This window comes from Pelophylax lessonae (genome assembly GCF_965119305.1).
Source record: "Pelophylax lessonae genome assembly, chromosome: 6".
NCBI classification, from domain to species: Eukaryota; Metazoa; Chordata; class Amphibia; order Anura; family Ranidae; genus Pelophylax; species Pelophylax lessonae.
The window spans coordinates 230952673-230976421 of record NC_138773.1 but is presented as its reverse complement, the minus strand read 5'-3'; the positions used below and the strand labels follow the sequence as shown (position 1 = coordinate 230976421).

The window sequence follows — 23749 nt, the reverse complement described above, 5'->3', positions numbered from 1 at the left end:
AAAATAAAGTATTTGCCAGAAGCAAAATGATAAATATATACTGTATATATATTTTTTTTTCATTATCTTTCATTTGACCTTTTGTGTACAGTACAAAACCAGCAAAGAGGGCAGTACCATGGGGGTTACCGTGTCTCAGTCAGCCATGTTGGCTCATTGCCATGCCCTAACACAGGCCTGTGGTTATTCTGAAGGTAAGTGTGACAAATGTGATCAACTTAAATTGGTGAAAATGTATCTTTTAGTTTTAGCTGGATTTGGTGTTTTTCTTGTCCAACTAATGTTTTAAATGGACAGCCTTCTGCCTGGTACACACAATTAGATTATCCGACAAATGATCGTCCGTTTTTTTTTGTGTATGGTAATCTCATATTGAAAATGAAGAGTTTATTAAAGTAGAACTATAGGCAAACCTCTTTTTTTCATTTTGGATAGAGCAAGCAATAAGTAAAACCACCTGTCAGATTTTTTATTTTTTTTGCCATTTGTGTCCCATTATGAAGATTTCCCCTCACTTCCTGTCCCATAGCCAAACAGGAAGTGAGAGGAAATCCCAACAAATTAAGGGAATTCCTTGGGGACCCCCAGGCCACGAGAACTAGTGTGCCCTTTAGAAGTTTTCCCTTTTATTAGTTTTCTGGGGACAACCCAAAATGTGAGTTTTTTTTGTTTACTTTCAATGATAATGGTAAACAGGAGAAATAGAGAGGATGACAAACTGACAGGCATTCTAATCCATTTCCCCTCTATCCAAAACTAAAAAAAAAAAGTTTTGCCTTTAGTTATACTTCATAATTATGAAAATTCTCGTATGACAGAGTAAAAATTCGGTGGAGATGGAATGTGTTGTAGTGTATTTGTATTGTATATTCAATCGACAACTGTACTGATTAAACAAAAATCACACGATCTGGTATAGTACAATAAAAATTTCCGTGTTTACCCCATTGGATAACATTGGATCAACTTTTGTGTTGCAGGAACCTTTTTTTTCCCGACACTGGAATCCAATCGCATGGGTGTTCACACCCATGCAATCCGATTCCTGTCTAAATTCACAATTCACACTACAATCTGCAAACCGATCTAGGGGTGTCATTACCCTTGTATTGACACCCACAGCACTTCGCAGAGGGCAGTGTGAACTGCCTGTAAGGGAGATGCGATGCGATACGATGTGGGAACTGGCACTGGAATCCTGCTGGTTCCCGCATTGCAATAGTGTGAACCCAGGCTTATAGCAATCATCAACAGGTTTTGCCGATTTGGCCCCTTTCACACAAGGGAGTCCGTAGGCGGACTCCGTTTATCTCAGCGGGGGATCGATCCGCTGATCCCCTGCTGAGCAGGTGGATGGCAGCTCTGTCTTTGTGCTGTGTGCGGAGACAGAGCTGTCAGGTCCCCAGCTGTTCTCTATGGGGGAATCAGATGGGAACGGACCGCCTGTCCATTCTCATCCGATCCGCTGGACGGATGGAAAATAGGGTTTCCATCCGTCCAGATTTGATGGACCGGATCAGATGTCAGCGGACATGTCTCCGCTGACATCTGATGCCCCATAGAGATGCCTGGGGCATCCATTCAGATCCGCCTGAAAAACTGACAGGTGGATCTGAACGGTCCGCATGTGTGAAAGGGGCCTTAAAATGGTTTTACTTTCAGTGCATGAAGGTAAAAAATCTGTGTGCAGCTTCCCCCAGGACAAAAATGTAAATTACTAGCAAAAAAATAAAATAAGTATAAACCTATCCTGTTTAAAAATATTTATGTATGGCATTAAAAATGCAGATAATAATTACATAGCTTTTGTTATTTTCTTCTAGCGGAAACATTGATTAATGTTCTGGACTTTAAAAGAGATGCTGGCCTGTGGCATGGAGTGCTCACTGTGAGTGTCTGTTTTCTGCAGAACATACATACATACCATGTTATGTTCCCCTTATAATCTCATTAATTAATCATTAATAATTTTATTATGTCTCGCAGAGTGTTATGAATCGCATGCATGTAGTCAGCATCCCATATGCACTGATGAAGGTGAATCCATTGTCTTGGATTCAAAAGGTCAGCTCCTATAAAGGTAAATTACCTGTAATTTCCGGAAGTTTGTGTCAAATATTGAATTTGAATATTGCATGTTTTTGCTTGTTGTATATGTCAGATTCATTTATGATTGTTTGTTTTTCTATACGGTCTTGTCTTGGGTATCAATTTTTTTTTTTTTTTGTGAATTTTTAATAACATTTTATTTGACATTTTAAATATGTACACATTTACAATAAGATATTAAGCTTCCTTGCCAACTTCTCTTCCTTCTTTCCAGCTGACCGAATTGTCAGTTGGTTATTTTAGTAGTCTTGGCTCTGTATTGTGTATATACAGGTGCATCTCATAAAATTAGAATATCCTCAAAAAAATAATTTATTTCAGTAATTCAAATCAAAAAGTAAAAATCATATATTATATAGATGTCACAGATTTATATATAATTTAAGTATTCTTTTAATGTTGACGATTATAGCTTACAGCTAGTAAAAACTCAAAATTCAGTATCTCAGAAAATTAGAATATTGCATAAGATCAAAAAAAAAAAGGATTTTTAATACAGAAATGTTGGCTTACTAAAAAGTATGTCCATGTAGAGTAGAGTATGCACTCAATACTTGGTCAGGGCTCCTTTTGCATGAATTTGATAAAACACAGTGGACCAACACCAGCAGATGATAGTCCTTAAAATTAAAAGAAAGATGTGCTTTAAATATATCACTCTGTGTGTAACACATCTATATAAAATAGGAGTTTCATTTTTTTAATTGAATTATTGAAATAAATAAACTTTTTGATGATATTCTTATTTTATGAGATGCACCTGAATGCCTGGGCCTGTTAAAATCGCATTTGATATCTATTCCTGATGCTTAAAAAGGGAGATTAAATGTGAGGAGTTAATTTTACTGGTACCCCTTTAGACACAGTACAACCATGATTTTAAAAACGATCAACTGGTTAAAATGCATTCCTCCAGTAAAAGCCCATTCCTCACATTTAGGCCCCTTTCACACACTCCGTCCGCTGGACGGAGTCCGTTTTTCTCTGCGGGGGATCGATCCGCCGATCCCCCGCTGAACAGGAGGATGACAGCTGTGTCTCCGTGCTGTGTGTGGAGACACAGCTGTCAGTTCCCCATGCATCTCTATGGGGGAAATCGGATGGGAACGGACCGTCGGTCCGTTCTCATCCGATCCGCTGGACGGATGGAAAATAGGGTTTCCATCCGTCCAGATTTGACGGATCGGATGTCAGCGGACATGTCTCCGCTGACATCCGATGCCCCATAGGGATGCATGGGGGGACCGTTCAGATCCGCCAAAAAAACGGACAGGCGGATCTGAACGGTCCGCCTGTGTGAAAGAGCCCTTAATCTCCATTTTTGGCCCATATACTTTTGGATGTGGTACCATGCTTATTTCAACTTTACTATAAAGCACTGATCTAGTATATTCCTGATGTCTGGTGCAGGACAAATGGATCTCTAAAGAAAAACACTAAGCAATGTCTGGCCTTTCGTTTGCACTGTGCAGCAATACAATGTATACATTTCTACCCATTCATTAGTACTATTTAGCTGAATGGGTCCTGTCACATGTATGACAGCCAACATTATGACATATGTAATGATTGTTGCACAGGAACTGGATTTTCAGTACTTTCCAGGCAATTGCAGTGCTTGGCCGGTTAAATATTTAATTTAAAGTGGTTTTCCACTTATTATTAGAAGGATATAACCATATATGGTAGCTGCTATCCTACTAAAACAACCACCGATTCTATCATTAATGCAGATATTGTTTTCCCCCCAAAGTGATTTAACATCTTCAGGACTGCAGCTAGAACATCCTTCCTCTCTTTATGCAATTATAACCATACATAGGGGTGCAGCTCTTATAACCCTGCTGATCAGCTTATTATATAGTGTGCCCTGCTGCATTAGGCTGGTTGGCATAAGTACAGTAGCGGCCCCTGGTGGTTCTATGCTAATACAGACGGAGAGAATGTTTCACATGATAGCCTGAGAGTAACAAACCTTTTTAAACTCCTATACACCTTTCCTATTTAGAGTTCTTTTTGGAGGGCTGTAGCCATCCAATTCCATAGCTGTTTTTAACCACTTTGCCTCTCGCACCTGTTCAGCTTCAAATTTTACAATTCCGCTTTAGACTGGTTTCTTTGGATATAACTTTGTCTTTACTTAAACAATCACCTTGTAAAACAACACATTCAGTTTAAAATAGAAATGAAAGGCAAAATATTTTTGTATAGATCTAAAAATACATTACAAATACCTTTTTCCCTTTTTTATAAGTGATGACATTTCTTCTGTTTTGAGCTGCATAAGAGCTGGGTGGGTGGGTGGGGGGGAAGCTGCAGCACACTGTGCAGGGGGGGGGGGGGGGGGAGAACTGACCACGGTGTGAGAACTAGAGTAGCTAGAGACCTGACCATGATGTGTTTTCAGGCTTAGTGTGATCAGTTTTTAATTGGAAACAGAGGGCCTGGCAGGAACACCAGGGATTTCACACAAAGGAAGCAATACAAAGAGAACAGGATACTTTTTCATACAAGTACATGGTGCAGCAGGCACATATCAGAAATATGAAGTTTTGGGGTAACAAACGCTTTAAGATAACAAGGTAATACATATTTTGTTGTTTTAAGGACAAACAAGGCCCTTTTTCCCGTAATTATATTCTTGCAACTATGATTTTGTTTCACAATCCTCAGACAATTAAACGTAACAAAACTAAACTTTTGACCATTGTTTAAAAATAGTGTTACTGCGGATAAAAAGTGCACATTCTATTCTGTAAATTGCCCTGTTTTTTTTTTTTTTACACAAATTGCCCTGTTTAAAGTGACACTAAATTATGATTTATTATTAGTTATTTAGAAATTAAATACATTTTTTTTTTTTTAATTATGCGTTGTTTTTTTTGCGTTTGTTTTTTTAATATAAAACCTGCAAATATGTTAAATGTGTAAAAAGGTTAGTGAACAAAACAAACAAAAACAAAAAGTTTTATATATTAATGGTTAATAAAATAGAAACAAATAAAAAAAAATCAGCAGGAAAATAGTACTTGAATGGAGGTATCTTTGCACAGCATCTGAGTAGCTTTTGATAAACCTTGTCAGGCTGCTTTATTTTTTTCTTTTTAACAGCTGCAGCTTTTCAGACCTGCCCTGTGTACACAGCAGTGTGGCTGTGTACTGGAAGAGGGGAGCACGGCAGAAGGACTGGACATGCTATATATGCCCTGTATGACCTGTTTTGGGGGCGTGTGTAGCACTCCCAAAGCCTGGAACTAGTTAAAACACTTCTGTAATAATATTCAAAATTAGCATAATTTTTGCAATGAATTTTACCAGACAATAACTAGTATGATGCTTGAATACTTTTTATGTAATGAATTGAAAATTTGGCTGTATGTAGTTGCCTTTTGCAGGGATGTTAAATAGAAGCACTACCCAAAAGTTTTTCAGGTTCAACTATTCATAACTGAATTATTTTAAAGCAGAATTGCGTAAAATGATTTAACTTACAAATGTTGATGCATATGTTATAGTTTCTAGAGAAAATTAAATATTAAATATGAAGATCATATTGTGAGTGCAGTATAGTTAATATAAACCATAGGGGAATTTCTGTTCCATACAAACAAAACTACCAGTTATTTTGCTGCTCCCATTTGCCTTTCCTATAACAAAGGTTGTACATGTACACATCAAATATCACAATGTCTGTACAGGATGTGATTGTTATTTGTAACTCTATTCGCATGAAGCAAATTCTTTCCTTGAAGGTCTAGTGGTGCTTTAAATAAAACCAGGCAGATTATACTATTTTGAATATTGCATTTGATAAAGCCATAATAATGTATAATTGTGTTTGGGTGTTGAGGCATCTTTTTTTTCTTTATCTGCAGCTCGTGTTGCACTAGTGAAATCTAGAGACATGCACTGGTCACTTCTGGCACAGAGAGACCAACGGGATGTGAGCCTCGGTTCCCTACGAATGTTGATCGTAGCTGATGGTGCAAATCCATGTAAGATTTTTAGAAGAGCTACTACGAAATCTTTTTATTCACATTCTTTACAACTGCTATTGTAAGGTTCAAAGAACATGCCGCATTAAAGGCTGCCTGTGTTTACAGGGTCTATCTCATCATGTGATGCCTTCCTTAACGTCTTCCAGTCTCGTGGTCTAAGGCCTGAAGTTATTTCTCCATGTGCCACCTCATCAGAGGCACTCACTGTATCTATGCGCAGGTGAATAATGCTAAAGGTCATCTAATGTAAGGTCTCCAAATCTTTCACTGGCTTCCTTTCTATCTCTCGTTCTTCTGGCACCAAGCTACAGGGTAGCTGGCCACTTTAAACAAGTCATAGTTTTGATTATTATTATTATACAAGATTTATATAGCACCAACTGTTTACACAGCGCTTTATAACAAAGGGCAGATAGTACCATTACAATACCAAAAGGAAAAAAACCCTCCAAGGGTGGGACTATTTGTAGGCATAATCGGACACCAAAAATATCCGATTATGCCTACAAATAGTCCCGCCCTTGGATAGTTTTTTCCTTTTGGTCTATGATCGGGATGATTGCATCCTTGCAGCTCCTCGCCACCCCCTCTCCTTTTCTTACATTTACAATACAGTTGAATACAGTAGGAATTGGCGAGCCCTGCTCTTTAGAGCTTACAATCTAAGAGGGAGGGGAGGGTTAAGAGAGAGGTGCTGACTACTTCAGAGAAGGGGAAGCTTTTCTCTGTATTACAGAACAGCTTCCTCTAGCTTTAGTCTCTGCTTGGCTTTTTGGGCAATCGCTTTGCCACTGGCTAGTTAAAAGGATCGAATTTGCAATTTTTATACATGGTAAAGTTTTCTTCTTATAGATGTGTGTAGCATTAATGATCATTACCAATGTTTGCACGTTCCTGACAGACAAGCTTGATAATCTATACCAGAACAAACACCACTTATAGTAAGGCTGAATTGTTTTATTTGCCAGTGATTGACCCGTATTGGTACAGGCCCAAAGCTGGCCATAGATTGATCAAATCTTGGCTGGTTCAGCAGGGGACAGCGAAGGTTCTATGCGTCTATGGGCAGGCTGATTTGTATTCAAGTTGATCCATCAATCAACCTGGGTACAACCAGCCTGTCGGATTTTTAACATTCAATTACTGCCAGCGGCTATAGCCATTAAAGTCTGCCTGCCAGGAAGGCTCCCTGCCGGCAGAACACAATAGTACTGAAGGAGGGATTCCCATCCCATGGTGGAAAGAAAGAGAAAATTGATTATATCTAGATCTATGATGATCTATGGCTTGCCTTAGTGCTTAACACACCTTATCCAACCCCCACTTTTTATTGCTCCCTCCTATGTTGCTCTGCAATAATAGCATATACAGTTTGTATCAGGAAGATAGGTGCTATCAGAAGATATGTATAGCATAGTGCTTCACAGAAAAACTGCTAAGGGCTGGTGCAGGCCAAAAGATTTAGTGCAGGGAATGGTTCACTGTCCTCTCCACCAGCAATTAAAATCTCCCCCCGTACAATTCTGCTGTGGAGAGGACCTTTTGCTTGGTATTCTTTGCCTAATTGTAAGTTTTACTACCAAGAGACCGTAAAGAAACTGGTCCTCTCCCCCTAGTTTTGCCACTGTAAAGTTTGCAGTGCGCAAATACTTACGCAAAAAGTGAATGAAAGTCACCATATAAAGAAAATAAAATTATTATTGGTCAATTTTATTTTTTTACCTTTTTAAACTGATGTTTTATTTTTTTCACGATCTATATTTAAGGAAAAAAATTAGTCCTGACAACCACAAAATAAAGAGAGAAAATGACATCGGAACACTGCAATACCGTTTATGTAGAGACAGACAAAGCAAGTAAACAGTAAATTTCGTGGGGAACTTAATTACATTTTCTTGCTTTTTCTTTGTATTTTTTTCTCAGACCTCCAGATATGGGTGGAGTTCCTCCTGGAAAGGCAGTATTATCCATGAACGGACTCAGCTTTGGTGTCATTCGAGCAGACACTGAGGAGAAGCTTTCTGTGCTCACTGTACAGGATGTGGGACAAGTAATGCCTGGAGGTACTAGTATTACCTTTGAATAAATTGGTGGAAATTCGATTGCATTGGGTTTTTTAATATCTGAATAGGTTTCATATTTCATTCTACTAATAAATACAGTTTTGCCTCCCAATAGCCAGCATGTGTGTTGTGAAAGCGGAAGGTGCTCCATATCTATGTAAGACAGATGAAGTTGGGGAGTTGTGTATGTCCTCCAGCTCCACGGGCACTGCATACTATGGCCTCCATGGGATCACCAAAAATATATTTGAGGTGTGTTATATAAATAAGACGCGTGGAAGCTGAATAAAATAGAGAAAAATGTGGCTGATTGAGTGTAGGTTTTTTATTTTTCTCTTTTAGACAATTCCACTTACTTCCAATGGAGATCCTGTGTCTAACCAGCCATTCACTAGAACTGGGCTCCTGGGATTCATTGGACCAGTGAGTATCTAAGCAATTCCCGAGTATTTGTTTCACACATTGATTTTAGGGTTGCACCGATACCAGTTTTTTTATTGGCGAATACAAGTACCGATACCGAGTACTAATACTTTGTGGTGAGGATTGCGTCAATCCAAAAAAAATTTGGCGCAAGTTGCACTGCAAAGAATTGCATGTGATTTGAACAGGAATGCAGTGCGTTTCCTGTCCGAATCACATGCAATTCCCCCCACTGCTCCTTTGGGTATGTATAGAAATGGAAAAGCGCCATCTAGCGGGCAATTTAAAAAAAGTTAGAACTCACAGTACATATCCGGCCACATGCAAAATAATCTACATAGGTGTCCGAGTCCGCCGATGATAGCAAATCAGGGCTGCTGGAGGAGACGTCCTGGGACCCCGTGGGTATAGGGCAGAAGTGATGTCCGCATGGGGGCGGACCGCCTCTACATCTCCTCCATGCCTGTGGGCAACTCCAGCGGGTGTGATTTGCTATCATCAGTGGACGGGGACACCTGTGTAGATTATTTTGCATGCGGCCAGATACACTATATTATTTAAAGTATTGGGAAGCCTGCCTTTACATGCACATGAACTTAATTGGCATCCCAGTCTTAGTCCAAAGGATTCGGTATTGAGTTGGCCCACCCTTTGCAGCTATAACAGCTTCAACTCTTCTGGGAAGGCTGTCCACAAGGTTTAGGAGTGTGTCTATGGGGAATGTTTGACCATTCTTCCAGAAGCACATTTGTGAGGTCAGGCATTGATGTTGGACAAGAAGGCCTGGCTCCCAGTCTCCACTCGAATTCATCCCAAAGGTGTTCTATCCATGTCTTTATCGACCTTGGCGGGGAGAGGTAGGTAAGAGACAGAAGAATGGGTACATATTCTACAAGGGCCTAGGCCAGTGATGGCAAACCTTTTTTGAGCTCCAGTGCCAAAACTGCAACACAAAACCAAATTATTTATTTCAAAGTGCCAACATCCATCGCCATACAGCACATCACACATCTCCATCACACTGTAAACTTGTAGCACATATTATGTATCCGCCTTCAGCTCACACCTTTCTGTTGTCCGGCCACATCACATCAGTGAGCTACAACACATTACACATCTCCATGTAAGTCATAGCACACCTCCTCACCATGCACCACAACCCTCATGCAGTTCATGGCATACTTTCTTCTCCATCACACATTTGGTCCCCCCCTGTAGCTCACCATACCCTCCCCCCTCTTCTGTGGAACGGCAGTTGTCCCACAAGCACGTCTCAGTGCAATCATTATAGTGTAATTGCCAGCTACAGTAATAAATATGTTTTGTGTGAAGTTTCCCTGAGATAAGTTTGTATTGTTACAGCATATCATGCTCCCTCTGCCCTCACACACCTCTCCTTCTATTACCATATCACAGAACACCTTGCGTGGCTCATCACTGGCAGCTCCAGCCTCATTTCTGGGCTTCCTCACCAATGGAACAAAGCAGCTGCACTCAGGCAACCCTCAAGCAAACAAAATGCCCACTTCTCCTCCCGCACCAGTCAATTGGCTGTTCATTCTTTGGCTGAGGGAGGTGATTTGCCGCCCCCTCCTTCCTGCAGGTCTGCGAAGCGGGCCTGCAGCGCTTTCTCCAAAGAGTTGTGCTCTGATTTATACTGCTGTGTGTGATGCTGAGGAAGCAGGTGGTTCCAGGACAGTGCAGGGACACTGGGAGCTTTGTCCTCCTAATGAAGTGTGAGGAGCTTCTGTATGGCCGGAGCTGCTCAGAAGACTATAGCTCACATGCCCACAGAGGGGCTCTGCGTGCCAGTTGTGGCACGCATGCCATAGGTTCGCTGTTGCTGGCCTAGGCCTTTCATAGGATAAAGAGGCATAAAATATGTACAACTACTTAACTGATGTCGTTGCCATATAAATGGCAATTTTCAACATATTCAGAATAGGTCCTGCGATAGCATGGGCATTCATCTGTTAGCTCCAGGCAACTAGCAGCCAGCCCTATGCGGTATTTTTTCTGATTTGTATCTTTCCTTCCCTTTGTTACATCCCTGAGTGTAAGAATAGTATTCTAAATACTCAGGTAGTGTCTAATTACCATAGAAAAAAAACAGCCTGATCAACCCAATATGTTTTAAAACCCTGAACACCTCTGATATCTAAGCTAGCTGTAGTTATTGGCTTTAGTGCCCTAAAAAGTTGGTTACCTCTCCTGATTTACTCAGAGGTCGTATTGTGCCTGAAGATTTTGATTTAGGTCATTTTTATATACTTGTGGTCTTTCCAGAAATGTTTTTGTTTCTAGTAACTTCCCCGGCCTATCCCATAATAGTTGCATGAGTCTTTTTTTGTTTGATAACGAGACCCAAGTAAATCACCATTTCACAGAACAGAAATGGGAATTCTTCAAAAAGACTATGTGGACAAACTGCAACGTATATTCCCATGGGCAATAAGTATAAAATGCTAAAAATAAAACCTATGTGGCTTACGGCCAAAGTTAAAAAAGCTTTAAATAATAAAAAAAGACAAAGCCCCAAATGATCCACACAAAAGTGGTATGGTCCAGAAATATTTAGACAGAATAAAAGGGAATAAAGCACCTGGACCAGATTGCATATACCCACGGATCCTAACAGAATTGAGCTCTATCATTTCAAAGCCATTGTTCTAATTTGTAGGGACCCCTAATGACTGGAATAGTACCACTGAACAATGTGGTGCCTTTATTTAAAAAGGGAACAAAGTTTTTATCGAGTAACTATAGACCTGTTAGTTTACCTTCTATAGTCAGGCAGATGCTGGAGAGTTTTAATAAAAGACCTTATCTTTGCTTGCTTGAAAAAATATTTTAAGCAACAGACAGCATGGATTAATGAAAGACAGAAGTTGTAAGATAAATCTGATTTCTTTTGATGAGGGGGTAAGTAAAATCTTGGAGAGAGGGGTGGCTGTGGATGTAGTATACTTGGAGTTTTCAAAAGCGTTTGACACAGTTCCCCACACACGGCTAATGTGTAAGGTAAAGTCTACAGGCTTGGAAAGATCAGTTTGTAAACCCTCACAGGATGTCTCCAACTTACAAGATGACCTCAATGCACTGTTTCATTGGGCAGCTATGTGGCAAATGAGATTAATTGTTGATAAATGGAAAATGATGCACTCGAGGCTAAGAATATGCATCATCATACATACTAGGGGGAGTACATCTGGAGGAATAGGTGGGGGAGAAGCTCTTGGGTGTTCTGGTAGATCATAAGCCTAATAATTGCATGCAATGCCAAGCTGCGGTTTCCAAAGCAAGCAAAATTCTTTCTTGTATTAACCACTTGCCGCCGAATCATATACCTGTATGTCATTTGACTTCAAGTGGTCGTACCGGAGTGATGCCTGAAGCTGCAGGCATCACCACAGTACTGTTTTTTTTTTTTTTTTTTTTTTTTTTTTAGAGCCAACATTTGGCTCTCTTGTAATAACAACCGATGCACCTAAGCAGCCACTCGGCTGCTATTACAAGCAGCAGGAGAGGGGACATCCCCCCTTCCGCCGCTCGCCGGGCTCTCTCGTCCCACCAGGAGACCCAAGTGACCAGCCGGCATGTCCGCTGGCTGGCCGTAGACCCAACCAAAGCCGGTCTGGGATATGGTAACCCGGAAGCGACTTTATGACATCACTTCCGGTTTACTGGCATCCTAAAGGCGCTAGTTTTTGAAAATCTAAGGTATTCAAAAACGCTGATCTTGGTGTTTTGAATGCTTTCGATTGCAAAGGTGGGATTTGGGGTCTTATAGACCCCAGATCCCTCCATAAATAGTACCTGTCATGTGCCTAGTGCTGTCACAAGGGATGTTTACATTAGGACATCAATAAGTGATTTAAAAAAAAATAAAAATCACTGCGAACATCAGATCACAGGCGGCAATTCTAGCACTAGACCTCTTCTGCACATCTAAATTGGTAACCTGGAATCGTCCCCTATAGATAGTAAAATTGTGTCGTTTGTGGTTGTTGCGTGGGCATGCGCCATTTTACAGTGTGACATGTTTGGTATCCATTTACTCAACCTGACATCATCTTTTATACTTTACAAAAAAATTGGGTTTATTGTGTTTTTTTGCATTAAAATTTTGGAAAACTGCTTTTGAAAAACCGCTGCGCAAATACCGTGTGACATAAAAAATTGCAAAACCCACCACTTTTTTCTCTAGGGCCTCTGCTTTACAAAATGTATAATGTTTTGGGGTTCTAACTAATTTTTTAGCAAAAAAAAAAAACAACTGATTTTCACATGTTAACTAAAAGTGACTGGAGGAAAAGAGCGGAAACTTGCTAAATATGGAAAGGTTTCATCACAGTAAGAGCTGTGAGAATGTGGAATAGACTACCTCAAGAGCTGGTTCTGTTCAGTAAAAAGGCCTGGATTCTTTCTTAAATGCACATAAATGGATACTAACATTTATAGCTAATGTTGATCCAGAGATTATTTGATTGCCCCATAGGGGATCAGGAAGGAGTATTTTTCCCCTGCTGGAGCAAATTGGATCATGCTTTGCTGGGGTTTTTTGCCTTCCTCTGGATTAACTGTGGGTATAGGATTGTGTATATAGGATTGTATAATTGTTTTCCTTTTATTAGTTGAACTAGATGGACTTGTGTCTTTTATCAACCAGACTAACTATGTAACCATGCTTTTGATTACTCTGACTACTTAAAGTGGTTGTAAAGTCAGAAGTCAAAGTCAGAAGATTTTTTTTATCTTAATGCATTTTATGCATTAAGATGAAAAACATTCTGTGTGCAGTAGCCCCCCTCAGCCCCCCTCTAATGCTTACCTGATCCCCCTCTTGATCCAGCGATGTCCACCACTGTCTCAGCCATCGGGGACTCCCCTTCTCATTGGCTAAGATGCAGCAGCAGTGCCATAGGCTACCACTGCTGTCAATCAAAGTCAGTTAGCCAATGAGGGGAGAGAGGGGGCGGGGCTGAACCGCAGCTCTGTGTCTGAATGGATACATTGAGCTGTGCCTCGGCTTGGGTGCCCCCATAGCAAGCTGCTTGCTGTGGGGGCACTCAAAGGGAGGAAGGAGCCAGGAGAGCCAACGAGGGACCCGAGAAGAGGAGGATCCAGGCTGCTCTGTGCAAAACCAACTGCACAGTGGATGTAAGTATAACATGTTTGTTATTTTTATGGAAAAAATAAATAATAAAAGACTTTACAGTCACTTTAACTTGGATTACATGAAATCAAGCCAGAATTGATTAGTTTAACCCAGGTCTTTTATACTCTGAGTAGATATGTGTTGCTGTGTAAACTCAATTAAGCTCAGGTTCCCTGTTAATTAGTTCACATATTCAGGTATCCAGGTAATGTAATTAACCCTTTATTGTTATGGTCAATGACCAGAGTGATTCTGATTTTTGTACTGTAAATTACCTATTTTTTTTTTTTCATAAAACATTAAAACGCTCGTCCTACAACCGTATTTATGTTTCAAATGTGTTTTTACATTATATTAAACATGTTTGTGCAGGAGCGGTTGGTCTATGTCGTGGGGAAAGTGGACGGTCAGATGGTTGTCAGTGGTCGCAGGCACAGTTGTGATGACGTGGTAGCAACAGCCTTGGCTGTGGAGCCCATGAAGTTTGTTTACAGAGGGAGGTAAGAGATGATTTAGTGTAAAAAGAAATGTATAGTGGCTTTTCTTTCTTTTAGATTCCAAACCAAAATAAAATATGAGTTTATTTCTCTTTAGCGATGTTAATATGAAACTTACTCCTAACTGATATATCAGCATGGATGTCGCACCACTTCCTTAAACTAAAACCTAACTGATGATATTCCTGCTCCCGCTTGTGGCCCCCTCCATGACATTCCATCAAAATCAGTAACGCAACCATCAATCCCACCCCTCGCGCCAGGGTACTAGGTGTAATCCTAGACTCTGACCTGTCCTTTTAGCCCCAAATCTAATCGACGTCGCCTCCGAAACCTCTCTAAAATTCTTCTGTAAAGAATTTGTTACAGACAGTCGAACATAGCTTAGCAATCTGTCTGTAGCATAGCAAACTGTCATAGCTGCTCATGAATAATCACTCTAACCCAAAATGGTTTGTACCAGGACTTTGTTGTATTGGTGCCTTACAACCAGGACTGTCTCAACAGAGAGGAGGAGTGGAACATGTCTGGGCAACTCTAGGCATGTAGGCTACTTGTTGTATTGGGAAGTAGAAGATAGGATAGGGGGACAAATAAAAGGTTATACTGGATATACAGGGTTGAAGAAAGTTAAATGACTCTGATAAGAGTGAGAAAGTGGGGAAAAGCACCCAAGTGTAGGTAGAAAAAAATAAATTGAAACACATTCCAGGGGGTCTAAACTCCAAGTTGCATTAGTGCAGGTGTTCTTTAGTTCATGTTCTCATTAATCAAAAACTTGGTTTCCTTTGTGCCACATACAGCTGGAATATTCTAAAACTGTAGCCAAGATGTTTCCTGTTTTTCTCTTCTTTTCTATGGTCTGTAAGGTCTGCTGTTGATAAACGAAGGTAAAAGCTTTCATAAATAAAGAATAAAAAAAAAAAGAAAACTGTAGCAAAGGCAGTGGGTTCTAAAGATGAATGTAATGAAGCGTAAAGACTCCAGACGGGTCCTGCTGTTTGTCCCGAACTCTATTCTCTGTTAAGTGCTAGCAGCCATGCACGCTGTAGCATCCCAGTCTCTCGTCTCAAGAACCAGGCAGAAAGTGTCTTTTTAAACTTGGGTAGGGTGAGCCTTGGAATACTCTTAGCACTAGAACAAAAGGTAATGGAGGACACTCTCTTAACTGCACTGTCTCTTCAGGGTGCAATCACCCCCTTGAAGTTAGTGACTAGTGAACCACAACTTAGGGGACTCCATTGCAAAAGTAAGGTCTGAACCAGAAAACCGGAAAGAGCTTTCCTAAAGGTTGGCAAGGACAGTCTCTAGGATCTTTTCAGGCTTGTGATCACTGTGCCCAGGGTACTTGAATGCTTTCCTGCCTTACCAGCCAGTTTCTCTACTGTGTGCCTCCAGGTCAGATACTTTTTTGGCCTTCCTTCAACTGAGCTCTGGACAGTGGGCCCCCTATCTCTAACTGGAGCTGGGACCCAGGTGCCCTCTTCCAAACTTTAGCTTTGTGCCCAGAGGGCACACTCCTCAGGCTGGGTCTTCTCCACAGGACAAGGGCCCTGCTGTTCCAGGCCCCTGCCTATTTATACACACCCCATCTCCCTACTGGCCATTCTTCCTGACAGGGATTAGATGAGGCTAAATGAATATAAAAGTGAGGGTCTGCCTTCTCTACCCACTAAACTTTGGAACCTACCAGAATTCAGGTAAAAGCAACAGAGCCTCCAAACAGCAGAACCCAGAACAGCTAAAAGCAAACAAAATTCATTCCACTGGCTACAGGGGAGACAAAAACTAAATTTGCTTTTAACTGTTAGCAACCTAGCTAGGAGGGTGCTACAGTAATTACTGCTGAACTTGCATATTCTGAGAGCAAAACGTAATATTCTAGATTCTTATCTCTTGTTGGTGCTCTCCTCCCTAGGATAGCTGTGTTTTCAGTTAATGTATTGCATGATGAAAGGATCGTGCTGGTGGCTGAACAGCGTCCGGACTCCTCGGAAGAAGACAGCTTCCAGTGGATGAGCAGAGTCTTACAGGTAAGCCAAACATGTTTTATCAGCTTCTTCAGCATTCTCCCATGTTAAATCTCTTGGGAACATGAGATCACTGCACTTGGGTTCCCAACCCCACCCACTTTTTACAGCTGTCATTGGAATTTCACACCTCCCTTATTAATTTAACAATAAAGAGAATGCTGAATGAAGATTGAGATGCAATGGGGCATGCTTGATAAGGAAACGCTACAGGAAGGAAATGACGGTAGTTAACCTTGAAGCGTCCAAACCCTCATTCCCAAACACGGTCTTTCACTTTTGTTCATTGAGGGACACAGCTCCTGTCAATCTTGACCATTGGGTTATGCGGTCCCCAACAGGAGTAGGACACTAGGCAGAAAAAAATTCTGGCTACACCCATGGGCAATCCCAGGGGGGTATACTCCTTCTCTCTGCTATAGTCACTCAGTTTTTTTATGCCTAGTCAGGAGTAAGGACCTAGTTCCATGCTGACATTTTTTAAATAGAACGTTTTTTCCTCCTGGATGTTTCCTGTGAGATCTACAATCGACTGGGCGACGGGCTGGATATGCTTAAACCAGTAGTCACCCCAGTCTGGCCACTGAGCTCGCGCAGGCCTCAGCCCCGCATTAGGTCGGCTGCGACGTAGCCCCACTGGACGGGAGCTGGCCCTGTGAGTTAAATGTCTTGCAAAGTCGCATACGACCTGGCTTCGGCCTGAGTAGCAGCGTTCCTCCTGGCTGACAGCCCCCCCCCATTTCGATGGAGAGGAGGATCTGTGCCCACCTGGTTCCTGGTATGGTGAGTAGCTGTCCCCCCTATACCTCTGGAGAGTTTTGGGGTGGACGTGGGCCCCTCCTTGGGACTGTCGGACCCCAGGGTTCCCCTCCTTCCTGAAGCCACGCCCCCCAACATACGCTAAAGATGTATTTTTTTGGGGTGGTCTGACTACTTTCGTGGGATGGGGGGCAGGGCGCTAACTGGCGATGGGGCCAGGGGGGTTGCGCCACCAACGACTGGACGATCGACTGGCGGGGGAGTGGGGGGTTGGGGTTGTACCTGGTTGGGGGCTCCTGTCAATGCCCCCTGTCCTGGTTGGATCTGTCCTGAGGGAGGGCTGGTCTCCCGATTTCTGGGTCCCTGTAGGCCTTACGGAGCCGTCATTTTGTTGTAGCCTTGTGTATTCCTATACACAGCGGCCATGTTTGTGTAGTCTGGTGGCCATTTTCTTGTGGTTTGCATTGCAAATAGCTGCACCCATGACAATGGAACCCTGTGGGCAGCGTGAGCCCCTCCTTTTCCCCTGGTGCTGACTCCTGGATAATTTAGCTTCCTGATCGCTGCACGTGTAGTGCAGATTCTCTTGGTGATTGCGGGTGCCTGTGTCGGCGGGTGGTGAGTCTGGTGGGGTTCTCTCCCTCTCTGCTGAGGATCACTCTGTACCTTGTGCTTGGCGATCTGGTGGTGCTGCCAGTGCAGTGGGGGTTGTCCCTTAGCAGTGTGTTGCACTTTTTTGTGGGGTCCCCCTGATGACTCATGGAGTCTTTGGAGTACTTTTTCCCACCTGATCCCCTCTCTGAGGCTGCGGGGCCCTCCGGGTCCCAACCATCCGTCCATGCACTGATGGCGGTCCTGGAGTCCCTTGTGATCTGGATGGAGGCAGCTTGCGGGACATGGGCTAGCAGAAAGCCCATCGCCATTTCCTCTGCCTCATCTGTCTCATCAGATCCTGAATCTGATTCGGCCGCCGCGGACGTGGGTCACCCTGCTGGGTCTGCGACCATGTTCCTGGAATCCTCTGATAGTGAGAATGATTCCTCCACGTCTGCAACCGCGCACGAAAAGACGCACTGATTTTATCTGTGCGTAAGACCCTAAAGATGGAGGACACGGCTGAAGCTGCGACGGAGGTGCAAGTACCCTTTGGCCCTCACAAGCCATCCAGAGTGGCAAAGGTGTTTCCTTTCTCCTCCTATTTTGACAGAACTGTCGCAAAAAAGTGAGGACGACCCAAGCGTCCCCGTGGGGTTTCTAAGCGCTTTACTAGGCATTATATTATATAATAATTACCCTCATGAGGAGTCCCTCCTTAAGAAGTGGACTGTGCCACCAGTGGTGAACCCTCCGGTTTCCAGATTAAACAAGGCAACCATGATTCCAGTGGAAGAGTCCCTGGCCTTTAAGGATCTGGCTGACCGGAAGGCGGAGGCTGTGGCCTGCATTATCTACACCTTAGCTGGTTCGGCAATGAGGCCGGTATTTACCATTGTCATAGTGTCGCAAACTCTGACCGAGTGGGCTAAGCTTCTACACCGTGACCTGGAGGAAGAACAGCTCCCTCCTGCCTTTGCTGAGCTGGCGGACCAGCTGGTTAGAAACCCTGATAAAGCTTTCAGCTTTAAAGAAGCCTCCCTTTGAAAATATTCAGGAGATTCCCCTGCTTACACTGTCCCAGAAGTTGGCCTTTTTGGGGGCTATCAACTCTGCGCGCATGGTGTTGGAACTGGCGGCGTTATCCTGTCGCTCACCTTATTTGACACTTCGCCCCTGTCTGTCATCCTAAGGTGGTCTCTGACTTTAATTTGAATGAAGACATTGTGTTGCCTTCTCTTTGTCCCAGGCCTAAATGTCCGAAGGAAATTGCCTTGCATGCCTTAGATGTGGTCTGGGCAATTAGGGTGTACCTGGCAGCTATGGAGTCTTTCAGGAAGTCGTACCCTCTATTCGTGCTCACAGATAGACCTCGCAAAAGGTTGTCTGCTTCCTCTGCGACCATTTCCAGGTGGATCAGACAGATGTTGGTTCAGGCTTATTCCATCAGGGGTCAGGTTCCTCCTTTCCCTGTCAAGGTGCACTCTACTAGGGCGCTTAGTGCCTCCTGGGATTTCCGTCGTCAGGCGTTAGTGACGCAGGTTTGCAAGGCGGCCACCTGGTCGTTGGTGTACACTCCTACAAAGTTTTATAAAGTGGATGTGTTGGCATCTGTGGATCCTTCTTTTTGCAGGCTACTGTTAAGAGGACCTAATCCTCTTGAGGGTGTATTGTTTTTTCAGGTGGGCTCCAGTTGTTTTGGTTGAGCCCCTGTCTCCTGGTTAGCTACTGTTTAGCCTTGAGAATTTTTTGCCTCATATTTGACACTGGTTTGGGACATCCTAATGTTCAAGTTTGACAGGAGCTGTGTGAACGAAAAAGAAAATGATTTTTGACTTACCGTAAAATCTATTTCTCTGGTGTTCATTGAAGGATATTGTTCAGGATATACTCCCTGTAAGTTACAATTTTGCCTACACTCGTTACGTTTTTTTTTTTTCTGCCTCTTCCTGCCACACCATTGGGCAATGTGGCCACTCACCATATTGAAGGATCTATAGGGGAGGCAGGTTGGATGACATTGCGGCCAAGATCAACTTATGCAGTAAGGGTTGAGATTTGTGTATAATTGAATTTGGACCTGCTGATTGCTTCAAAGTGTGGTTTTCACCTCTGAGCATGTTTTTAGCATATGCTCATTTTATTTGCCAGGGTTGTGACAAATTTAGTTTAAAATGACCCAAAAAAATATATACACTAGATTACCAAAAGTATTGGGATGCCTGCCTTTACACACACTTTATTGGCACCCCAGTCTTAGTCCTTAGGGTTCGATATTGAGTTGGCCCACCCTTTGCAGCTATGACCTGGCTCTCCGTCTCCACTCTTAATTCATCCCAAAGGTGTTCTATCGGGTTAAGGTGTGCAGGCCAGTCAAGTTCCTCCACCCCAAATTCGCTCATCCACGTGTTTATGGACCTTGCTTTGTACACTGGTCCAAATTATTTGGTGGAGGTGGGGTTATGGTATGGGGTTGTTTTTAAGGGATTAGGCTTGGCCCCTTAGTTCCAGTGAAGGGAACTCTCTTAAGGCGTCAGCATACCAAGATATTTCAGGCAATTTCGTGCTCCCAACTTTGTGGGAACAGTTTGGGGTTGACCCTTTCTGTTCCAACATGACTGCGCAACAGTGCACAAAGAAGCGTCTCAATTCTTTTGGTAATATATATATTCAATCAGTCATTCATAACTCCTAAAAAGTACATTTTATAATTCTCCACCCCCTCTAAACTCCTTTTTTTTTTTTTTTTGCTGCTGTGATCTAACTTTCTTTTAGAGAGTTACTATATTTGTTCTCCATGTATGTCGGAATGTAACCATCCTCTCTTGTTCGCTCCTGAGATGAACTAGGGACTATGGCATTTGTAGTAGTGAGAGAGCAGTGCATATGACTGCAACTAACGTTCACTGCTTGTTACATACAACTGGAAGTGAAGGGGAAAATACGAGAGGTTCAGGAGTTCAGAGGATGCTACAAGGAAGCCAAAAATAACTAAGAAAAGAAATGGTTACATGGAAAATAGATTAGGGCCATTAAGTATTGGGTGTGTATGGATTCTTTTTGGAGAAAAAGTATATTGCTTAGTGTAACTTTAAGCTGATAAAATATAGACATGAATTGAGAGGATATTGCTTTTATATAACCTTAATCAATTCTTTTCACAGGCTATAGACAGCATCCACCAAGTAGGAGTGTACTGCCTGGCACTGGTACCTGCAAACACTCTTCCCAAAGCACCTCTAGGTGGGATTCACATCTCAGAAACTAAGCAGCACTTCTTGGAGGGTTCTCTCCACCCTTGTAATGTTCTCATGTGCCCACACACCTGTGTCACCAATCTGCCCAAACCTCGGCAGAAACAGCCAGGTATGAGACAATCTCCAGTATTATTAATATTATTCTGAATGTGATGTTTGATTTTGAATCTATAAATGAGTAAATGCAGAGGTACGGCCTTTTCTTGTCAATAACTCTAAAAAAACATTTATAAAACTGGTGATATATGAAAGTGGAGAAGCTGTTTACCAGAAATTATGAGCAAAAAAACTCTCTTTATGCAATTTTTTTTTTTTTTACTCCAGGTTTCCTATATTATAGAATAATTAAAATGATATAGAAATAACCTAAATCTTGTGTAGTTTATTGGATTGTTGTTGTGGCTATAACATATTACAAAGAACAAGCATAATAATAGTTTTGATTGATTTGGGTGTTTTTTCTCTCTAAGATGTGGGTCCAGCTTCTATGATTGTGGGAAACCTGGTAGCTGGAAAACGAATTGCACAGGCTTGTGGAAGAGATGTCACCCAGCTTGAAGACAATGATCAAGCAAGAAAGGTAACAATGTAACCATATTATGGAGTGTTTTGGGGCTTCTGTAATTCATGCTTTTCTTGACAATGATATTTCACATTGCAGTTCCTGTACTTAGCTGATGTCTTACAATGGAGGGCACAGACCACCCCTGATCATGTTCTGCTTCTCCTCCTGAATTCCAAGGTAACTTGTCACTATCCTATGGCTCTCTGAATAAGTCTACTTCACATTTATCACAGTTACATAAGATTTTAGTTAGATGTGTAGAAATATATACAGTGCCTTGCAAAAGTATTCGGCCCCCTTGAACTTTGCGACCTTTTGCCACATTTCAGGCTTCAAACATAAAGATATAAAACTGTAATTTTTTGTGAAGAATCAACAACAAGTGGGACACAATCATGAAGTGGAATGATTTGTAGCGCCACCTTTTGCTGCGATTACAGCCGTAAGTCACTTGGGGTATGTCTCTATCAATTTTGCACATCGAGAGTAGGGCTGCAACTAACGATTATTTTCATAATCGATTAGTTGGCCGATTATTGCTTCGATTAATCGACTAATCGGATAAAAACCTAAAAAAAAAAAAAAAGTGTATAATTTAGTTAATATTCTTGAATATCTATATGTAGTGGTAAATATAACTATCCAGCTATATAATTGAATATTTAATCCACTCTGAAACAGATATATGTATTATTAGAGGTTTAAATGTGGTACATATCAGACTCCGAGATCAATATTTTTAAAAGACCTAAAACACTGTTTTGCAAATTTTCATACTGGATTGGTATATAATATTTATGATAGACTCCCTTATTAATAGGCAGGTAGTTTGATACAAGCTTCCTGCGCCTGCTGTCACTTATGCTGGTAATACACAAACTAAATTTTTTTTAGAAAATTTTTAAAAACATTCATCCGATTTTTCTAACCATTAGTGTATATTGGTGTCCGGTGTCAACCACAGTGACAGGAAAATTTGAAGGAGCAGAATAGAAAACTTCTCGATCAAACAAATCTTCAAATAGTGTATGTGGTTTTTGCTCAGAAGTTTTATTCATTTTAAAATTTATTGTTAAAAGCAAGTGGAATTTTCAAACAACACTCGTCCATTCAACAAATATACAAATCATTTTTGAACAAATATAGATGCAAATATTTTTGTCCAAAAATCCAATACATGTATGGGAAGCAGAAGACCTTTAGTAGCAGCATGCTTTTTTTTTTCATGTGTATGTATATAAAAAAAATATGCCCAGAAGTCGGATATGCAGGATATTTTAACTGGGAGTCAGACATGAAGGTATACGAAGGGTGGAGGGGGGAAAATAACATTTATATATTAAAGTAGTACTAAAAGCTGAGACTTTTTTTTTTTTTTTCATGGATATAATAATTTTAAATACAGTATAATGCACAATACTAATAAACTTTTACTTTAAATGTAATTGTAATGCCTTATATCACCTCTAGTCTATTGGCCTCCACCTTCTCTGGGTTCAGATGCTGATCTTCCCAGCACAGAGCCCTTACAGTGATTGTAAACGTTGGATTCTTTTCTTTTTAACAACAATCTTGTCATACTTATCCTCTCTGTGTAATGATTTTTCACAGAGCAGCACTGATTCTCCTCTTCTGCCCCCCCCCCCCCCCCCCATGGCACTTCCAGCCCCTTCTGCCTTCAAAGTGCCCCTATAGGAAGCAGCAAAGTATAGTACTGTACAGAGTGTCCCTATAGCAAGGTTAAAAAACCTCTGCCTTTAGAATCACTTGGTTCCTTCTCTTGCCCAGGACTACATTTCCCATGAGGCATTGCTCCTCACACATTCACAAGTTCTCTGTCATCTACTGACATGTATGGATGGTTTACTGAGCTGTATGTGTGTTGCACTATATTTTCTGATATGTAAACAAATAATGCATTCTGTATGAAGGACAACTAATCGGCTGACGATTAATCGATTACAAAAATAGTTGACAACTATTTTCATAATTGATTAGTTGACGATTATAATCGATTAATCGATTAGTTGTTTCAGCCCTAATCGAGAGACTGAAATTTTTGCCCATTCCTCCTTGCAAAACAGCTCAAGCTCAGTGAGGTTGGATGGAGAGCGTTTGTGAACAGCAGTTTTCAGTTCTTTCCACAGATTCTCAATTGTATTCAGGTCTGGGCTTTGACTTGGCCATTCTAACACCTGGATATGTTTATTTGTGAACCATTCCATTGTAGATTTTGCTTTATGTTTTGGATCATTGTCTTTTGGAAGACAAATCTCCGTCCCAGTCTCAGGTCTTT

At 41.6% G+C, this 23749-nt stretch overlaps 1 protein-coding gene across 5 annotated transcripts in view; it reads left to right on the top strand.

The window, feature by feature from the left end:
- DIP2A (disco interacting protein 2 homolog A) overlaps positions 1-23749 on the top strand; it is a 168209-nt gene that overhangs the window by 126210 nt on the left and 18250 nt on the right. For all 5 annotated transcript variants that reach the window (XM_082260283.1, XM_082260285.1, XM_082260284.1 and 2 more), the window contains 13 exons: positions 92-194; positions 1824-1888; positions 1987-2080; positions 5985-6104; positions 6213-6327; positions 8031-8170; positions 8286-8422; positions 8513-8593; positions 14124-14251; positions 16167-16281; positions 20796-20997; positions 21359-21468; positions 21550-21630. In XM_082260283.1, the coding sequence (XP_082116409.1) occupies positions 92-194; positions 1824-1888; positions 1987-2080; positions 5985-6104; positions 6213-6327; positions 8031-8170; positions 8286-8422; positions 8513-8593; positions 14124-14251; positions 16167-16281; positions 20796-20997; positions 21359-21468; positions 21550-21630 (1491 nt within the window). The remainder of the gene's footprint in view (positions 1-91; positions 195-1823; positions 1889-1986; positions 2081-5984; positions 6105-6212; positions 6328-8030; positions 8171-8285; positions 8423-8512; positions 8594-14123; positions 14252-16166; positions 16282-20795; positions 20998-21358; positions 21469-21549; positions 21631-23749) is intronic.